General features: G+C 55.0%; 1 protein-coding gene across 2 annotated transcripts in view; it reads left to right on the top strand.

Moving 5' to 3' along the window:
• The window catches only part of PMPCA (peptidase, mitochondrial processing subunit alpha), a 13,107-nt gene extending 9,385 nt beyond the window's left edge, over positions 1–3,722 (top strand). For both annotated transcript variants that reach the window (XM_017505633.2, XM_017505636.2), the window contains 2 exons: positions 1,505–1,649; positions 3,432–3,722. In XM_017505633.2, coding sequence (XP_017361122.1) covers positions 1,505–1,649; positions 3,432–3,601 — 315 coding nt within the window. In that variant the 3' untranslated portion in view covers positions 3,602–3,722. The remainder of the gene's footprint in view (positions 1–1,504; positions 1,650–3,431) is intronic.
• Positions 3,723–6,854: the final 3,132 nt, after the last annotated feature.

Raw genomic sequence — 6,854 nt, 5'->3', positions numbered from 1 at the left:
TTGGCCAGGCTGGTCTGGAGCTCCTGACCTCAGGTGATCTGCCAGCCTCGACCTCCCAAGGTGCTGGGATTACAGGCGTGAGCCACCGCGCCTGCCTGTTTACTAATTGTTTAAGCTTAGTTTTTGATGTTTTATATGTTTAGAAAACTTGTTACTTCCTGGACCAGAGCTGGTACAGATAAGTAAGTTTTTTTTTTTTTGGAGACAGTCTTACTTTGCCTTCCAGGCTGGAGTGCAGTGGCGCGATCTCAGCTCACTGCAACCTCCGCCTTCCAGGTTTGGGTAATTCTCCTACCTCAGCCTCCTGAGTAGCTGGGATTACAGGTGTGTGTCACCACCCCTAGCTAATTTATTCCCCCCCCCCCCGAGATGGAGATTTGCTCTGTTGCCTAGGCTGGAGTGCAGTGGTGCCATCTCAGCTTCCTACAGCTTCCGCCTCCTGGGTTCAGGTGATTCTCCTACCTCAGCCTCCCGAGTAGCTGGGATTACAGGCACCTGCCACCACACGTGACTAATTTTTGTATTTTTAGTAGAGACGGGGTTTCACCATGTTGGCCAGGCTGGTCTCGAACTCCTGACTTCAGGTGATCCACCCACCTCGGCCTCTCAGGAAAAGAGGCGTTATTCAAGAAATAAAGTTGTGTTTGAAACTACTCTTCAGTTCCACTAGTGCACTGCTAGAAACCGTTCTCTCCACTACCGTGAAGTCCACTTGAAATATATTTAGGTATTTGCCTAAAGTTGAAAAAGACCTGTCTAAATTAAAATTATTTTACTTAGAAAAAAAAATTACTTAAAAAAACGGTAGAGAGGCCACATGCAGTGGCTTATGCCTGTAATCCCAGCACTTTGGCAGACCAAGGTGGGGGGATCCCTCAAGCCTAGGGGTTCAAGACTGGCCCGGGCAACATAGTGAGATCCCCTGTCTATTAATAACGTAGAACCTCCGAGGCCTGTCAGTTTTGGTGCTTGTTTCAGTGTGCTGGCTCCTGGGTCTGCCAGCATGTCATTCTCAGCACCCCTGCCTGGGCCCTGAGACCGCCGCCTGCGACTCCTGCTCTCCCCGAGAACCTCTCAGGGTCGTTGCCAAACTCAGCTGCCTGGGCCCTGCACCGGGGCGTCTGGGGAAGCCCCAGAAACCGTGTTTCATTTGTTCTCCCCCGATGTTGCTGTGTGGCCACTTTGGGGTCTGGGAGTTTACTGCTTTGCCCTCTCCTGCTGCGTGCCACACAGTGAGAAGGAACTCGAGAGAGGCACATTTCTCCCTTACTTTGATTGCGGTAGAAGCCTGGTAACATGCAGCACAGCCCTTCCCTAGAAAACCCGAAGGGGACACCGGCAGGGTTGCTTGTGACTTGGGCCTGGGACCCGGTACCCGGAGGGAGGCCCTGCCCTTTCTTCTTTTCAGCTTTGGGCACAGAGATGGCCTTTTGCCATCGCTCAAGTGGGGAGGGAAGGCAGCATGCGGTGGGTGTGCGCCCCCCTCACCTGACCCTGGCCCCAGGTGGAGCTGGAGCGAGCCAAGACGCAGCTGACGTCCATGCTTATGATGAACCTGGAGTCCAGGCCCGTGATCTTCGAGGACGTGGGGAGGCAGGTGCTGGCCACTCGTTCCAGAAAGCTGCCGCACGAGCTGTGCACGCTCATCCGTGAGTACCGAGGGCAGTGTGGGGCTGCTGCAGGCTCGGCCAGGCTCAGAGGCGGCCATCTCGCGCTCCCGCAGGCAGTGGTGGGCCCATGCTGTGTCTACCACACCGGGAAGCCGGGGCCTTTGCCGTTTGTCCTCACCCGGGGTGACCAGGGGCGGCCAAGGGCAGGCTGTGGGGTTGCAGACCTGATCTCACGTCTCGGCCCCGCTGTGTACCTGTGGGCGCCTTGGCAGGTGAGCCCGCTGTTTGTGCCCCTGGAGGGGCTGTCAGTACTGCCCTGAGTTGCTAAAGAGGACTGAAGTTAGTGGGTGAGGGGACTCAGTAGAGCACTGCCATGTTGTGTGAGGAGCAGCCGAGGCTCGGAATGGCGCTGTGCTGCGGTGGCTGCAGCAGGAGTCTCGGCCCCAGGTTTCTTAGGAGTGACTTCCAGTCGTGTGTGCATGGGACTCTCCTGGACCCCAGGCTCAAACCCTGGCACAGGCTGCTTAAGTTGGGGTGGCTCGGGCATATGGTGTCACCCGTGGGCATCTCCTGGCCAGGGTGGAGTCCTGCGGGGGACAGGCCCTTGCCCCCCCACCCCATAGGTCCTTGTCCTTCCTACTCAGGAACCCCTACTGAGACCCTTCAGAGAGTGCACAGAAAACAGACCCACCTGGTCCCATCACTCCTGTCCTGGGGTTCCTGGGTGCGGCCATCCATCCCCCTCTGTCTGACTCCACCTTCTTTCCATGCACCGTTCAGGGCTTGGGGTTTTTTCTGCAGACCCATTGTAAAGTTAACTCATGAGACAAGGAGCTCGTTCTTCTCTGAATATAACTCCTCTTGGGTGGGTGCGTCCTGCATTTAAAAATCGTTTCTCTCAGGCCGGGTGCGGTGGCTCAAGCCTGTAATCCCAGCACTTTGGGAGGCCGAGGCGGGTGGATCACGAGGTCAAGAGATCGAGACCATCCTGGTCAACATGGTGAAACCCCGTCTCTATTAAAAATACAAAAAATTAGCTGGGCATGGTGGTGCGTGCCTGTAATCCCAGCTACTCAGGAGGCTGAGGCAGGAGAATTGCCTGAACCCAGGAGGCGGAGGTTGCGGTGAGCCGAGATCGCGCCATTGCACTCCAGCCTGGGTAACATGAGTGAAACTCCATCTCAAAAAAAAAAAAAAAAAAAAAAAAAAAAAAAAAAAAAAAAAAAAAAAAAAAAAAAAAAAAAAAAAAAAAAAAAAAAAAAAAAAAAAAAAAAAAAAAAAAAAAAAATCGTTTCTCTCATAGTTGTGGTTGTTGTTGACAGTCTTGCATGTCACCCGGGCTGGAGTGCAATGGTGCAGTCTTGGTTTACTGCAGCCTCTGCCTCCTGGGTTCAAGAGATTCTCCTGCCCCGACCTCCCGAGTAGCTGGGATTACAGGCACCCACCACCATGCCTGGCTAATTTTTTGTATTTTTAGTAGAGACAGAGTTTCACTGTGTTGGCCAGGATGGTCTTGAACTCCTAACCTCGTGATCCACCCGCCTCGGCCTCCCAAAGTGCTGGGATTACAGGTGTGAGCCACCACACCCGGCCACAAATTGTTTTAAATCATTGCCACGTCCTCATTTAGTGAGAACTCACTTCTGTCACTTTGGACACACCCTTGGCCACGGCCAGTGGCTGCCTTTGGGCCCAGGAGCCCCCAGAAGCAGTGCAGGGTGAGTGAGTGGCGTATACCAGCTCCCCCCATGCATTTTGTGACGTCGCCTTGGCGTGGAGGCCGTGACACGTTTGTCTGACACATGCTTGCCTCTGCACTAGGCAATGTGAAGCCGGAAGATGTGAAGAGAGTTGCTTCTAAGATGCTCCGAGGGAAGCCGGCAGTGGCCGCCCTGGGCGACCTGACCAACCTGCCCACTTATGAGCACATCCAGACCGCCCTGTCCAGCAAGGATGGGCGCCTGCCCAGGACGTACCGGCTCTTCCGGTAGAGCCGCTGCCTGGCCGGACGGACCCAGGAGCTGCCGCCAGCGCCCTTTCCCACGCGTGTTAGTTTGGACACAAATTTAGTGTAAGCAGCTGTTTGGTTGTAGAACCAGCGCACTGTCGCCAGCGCACCCACACAGTTGGCGTTCCTTCAGAACTGAGCGTGCCAGTCAGTGGGGTCAGTGCGCTTCCTGACCACTGCAAGCCGGGAAGCTGGTGAAGTGCTGAGCGCTGGGGCGCAGCTGCCATCAGGAGGCCGGGTCGGCCGGGTCCCCCTCCTCAGGGGCTCTTGGCACGTGCGGCCCCGCAGGTTCCTTGAGAGGAGCCGGCCCTGAGCCGGGAAACAGCCAAAGCCAGCCTATCCGAGCCTCCCAGAGGCCGCCGGGTTTCTGCGCAGGGTACCAGGACTCACTGACAGACGGGACGAGGCAAGGGCGCAGCCTGCCCCGAGGAGCCCGTCTGCGCGTGCACGCCCGCTGCGCTGGTAATAAAGAACTGGCATCTTTCTTAGCACCGTGTTTTCCTTCTCGCCGGGGAGGAGTGGTCTCAAAGGCCGTCTGAATGGGCAGCTTTTCCAGGTGTAGACCTTCCTCCCTGAGAATCGTCCGCGTTTACCCAGTAGTCACACAGCCTGCTCTTTCCTCGCGCAATGTGCTGATTTCAGAGGTGGTGCAGCGTGCGCAGGTGGAGTGACGGGGTGGCGGTAAGCGCAGCAAAGCCTGCAGGTGCTTTCTGGGTAGGAGTGCCTCCGAGCCAAGGAGTGGCCACAGACGGTGTTTCTGGAGCCCTGGAAGGCTGCAGGGCTTAGGGAGGAGCTGCTACAGGGTAACTTTTCGTGTGGTGTAAAACTTGTGCAAGTTAAAACTTGTAACGTGGTTCTCAGATGTCCGTAGAAACCCCAGAGGCTCCAAGAGGTGGTGGGGAGATGGGGCCTGGGAACCTGCGTGGGCTGCCTTGGCCGGCTCCCTCGCTGCCACGGTCCAGGGTGGCTTCCTGCACACACGAGTCGTGGACCGCACAGAGCTGTGTGGCGTCGTTTGTCAGAACAGTCTCTGCTCCTGCTTTTGAGTAAGTAGCCGAGAAACCTGGCCTCTCTGCAGGACAGAGGGAGAGGGAGTGGGTATTTTCAGGAAGTAAAACTTGGAAGCGTTCCGCTCGTTTCCCAGCCTCTCACTGTACTCTGGCTAGTGTAGTTTCTGTTAGAACTGGTGCCTTTACAACACTCCAGCAACGGGGACTGCTGGCCTTTGCCCACGTGGGAAGCGTCAGCTTGCCGCCCACCTGACGGGATTGGAGGGCCGGCCGGAGCCAGAGGACGGTGGTGTCTTGACAGTGGATGTTAGAAACATCCTGCTGTCACCACACCTGGGGCAGAAGAGCTCCTGGCAGCACACCGCCCCCATGTCCACGGTGCAAGGAACAGCTCCCGTGCCGCGGGCGTCAGGCCTGGGGGTGAGCTGCTGAAGACTGCAGTGAAGCCGGGCCTGCTACAACAGAGACTCCGTAGCCCAAGGACATTCCAGAAGCTGCCACCAGCTAGCCCTCCAGCTCTGGTGTTTTGGAAGCCGAGGCCGGCACGGGCTCTGCGTTCCCTGCCACTCGCAGCTGGTTCTCCCTCACCGCCGCCCCAGCCTCTGTAACCACAGCCCGCATGCCTTCCTGCAACACTCCTCCCAGTTTGCTTTTTTCTTTTTTCTTTTTTAGTATTATTTTTTTTAAAGACGGGTCTCACCGTGTTGGTCAGGCTGGTCTTGAACTTCCGACCTCAGGTGATCCGCCCGCCTAGCCCTCCAAAGTGCTTGGATTACAGGTGTGAGCCACCGCGCCAAGCCCCCAGTTTGCTTTTTCTTTGGAACTAAGGTGCACTTGAATTTGTTCGTAGTCGGCTGCCTTTTTAGGACAGACACCTCCCCCAGGCAGGTCATTTGGTTCATTCTAATATCCCTGCTGGTGGCCAGACCGTCTGGCAAGGAGCAGGGTGAGGAAAACTTGGTGAATGAAGGACACAGGCAGAGCATGCTTGAGAGAATGAACTGAATTGTCTTTTCTGTGTGTGAGATGGAGTCTTGCTCTGTTGCCCAGGCTGGAGTGCGGTGGCACAATCTCGGCTCACTGCAGCCTCAGCCTCCCCAGGTTCAAGCAATTCTCCTGCCTCAGCCTCCTGAGTAGCTGGGATTACAGGTACATGCCACCATACCTGGCTAAGTTTTGTATTTTTAGTAGATACAGGATTTCACCATGTTGGCCAGATTGGTCTTGAACTCCCAACCTTTGGTGGTCCGCCTGCCTTGGCCTCCAGAGGGCTGAGATTACAGGTGTGAGCCACCACACCTGGCTCCGAGATTTTTTTGAGACAGAGTTTTGCTCTTGTTGCCCAGGCTGGAGTGCAATGGCGCGACATCGGCTCACTGTAGTGTCCGCCCTGCGGGCTCAAGGGATTCTCCTGCCTCAGCCTCCCAAGCATCTGGGATTATAGGCGCCCACCACCACCCCTGGCTAATTTTTTGTATTTTTAGTAGAGACGGGGTTTCACCATTCTGGTCAGGCTGGTCTCAAATTCCTGACCTCAGGTGATCCGCCTGCCTCAGCCTTCCAAAGTGCTGGGATGACAGGCATGAGCCACCACACTGGGCCACTTTTTTTTTTCTTTTTGCCAAATTTAGCAGTGGGGGATTGTATACCAAAGTTGACACTAGTATTGTTAATGAACACCCACTACTGTTGGACTTTTTTTTTTTTTTTTTTTTTTGAGATGCGGTCTGGCTCTGACGCCCAGGCTGGAGTGCAGTGATGCAACCACAGCTTGACCACCGGGGCTCAGCTGCTCCTCCCGCCTCCGCCTCCTGAGTAGCTGGCACTACAGGTGCACGCCAACATGTGGGTTAGTATTTTAGAGATGAGGTCTCACTGGGTTGCCCAGGCGTCTCTCAACTCCTAGCTTCAAGCAACCCTCCTGCCTCAGCTTTCCGAAGTGTTGGGATTATGGACGTACCACTGTGCCTGGCCGTGTTTCACAGTTCTCTCATTTTCCAGAGATTGGCCAACATTTGCATTACTTTAAACTCCCTTTCTGAGTGAAATTCCATTCATCTAAAATCTAGCGGTGAGTGCCAAGTGAATCTCGACTTTTGCTCCGTGATCTTATTAGACACACATCATGCCACCCCCCCCACCACCCTGCAAAAGACTTGGAGCTCTTAATCTCAAGCCACACAAACACGGTCCAGGATCAGATCAGAATCTTTTTTTTTTTTTTTT

The sequence above is a fragment of the Cebus imitator genome, unplaced genomic scaffold (assembly GCF_001604975.1).
Source record: "Cebus imitator isolate Cc_AM_T3 unplaced genomic scaffold, Cebus_imitator-1.0 Scaffold339, whole genome shotgun sequence".
NCBI classification, from domain to species: domain Eukaryota; kingdom Metazoa; phylum Chordata; class Mammalia; order Primates; family Cebidae; genus Cebus; species Cebus imitator.
This window is presented reverse-complemented; position numbering and strand designations above follow the sequence as displayed.